General features: G+C 45.7%; 1 protein-coding gene across 1 annotated transcript; it reads left to right on the top strand.

Annotated features, from left to right (window-relative positions):
• Positions 1-3: 3 nt before the first annotated feature.
• On the top strand, positions 4-352 carry CSUI_008992 (uncharacterized protein; the record flags this gene model as incomplete). The annotated part of the gene is made up of 1 exon (XM_068069111.1): positions 4-352. A coding segment is annotated over one exon (345 nt), but the record flags the coding sequence as incomplete, so codon positions are not given.

Genomic DNA, 352 nt, shown 5'->3' with positions numbered 1-352 from the left:
ATTCTCACCAGCCGAAGGGTCCACGGAGAGATGAAGAAGAGGAGAGCAAAGGACATCATTCGGGGAGGAAAGCAAGCGATGAAGAGCTCTCAAATCATGTTGTTTTCGGGGGAAGCCTGAAAGCGTTCGAAAAGAAAGAAGGACAAGGAGACGAAGAGCAAGAAGGTCTCATCAAGGTCTCTTCTTTGTCTCCTGGTAATACCAACAAGCAGGAGGATAGAGACCAAGAGGATTGTCAGAAGAAAAAGAAGAAAAGGGACACATCCGAGAAACGATCAGAGATTAGAGCTTCGCTTCAAAAGAAGCAGGTGTCAAGTCCCTATTCAAGAGAAGAGAACGAAGATAAGAAGGA

Source organism: Cystoisospora suis (assembly GCF_002600585.1).
Source record: "Cystoisospora suis strain Wien I chromosome Unknown contig_5213, whole genome shotgun sequence".
Lineage (NCBI taxonomy): Eukaryota > Apicomplexa > Conoidasida > Eucoccidiorida > Sarcocystidae > Cystoisospora > Cystoisospora suis.
Note: the sequence above shows the minus strand (reverse complement) of the source record. Positions and strands in the feature narration are given on the sequence as shown.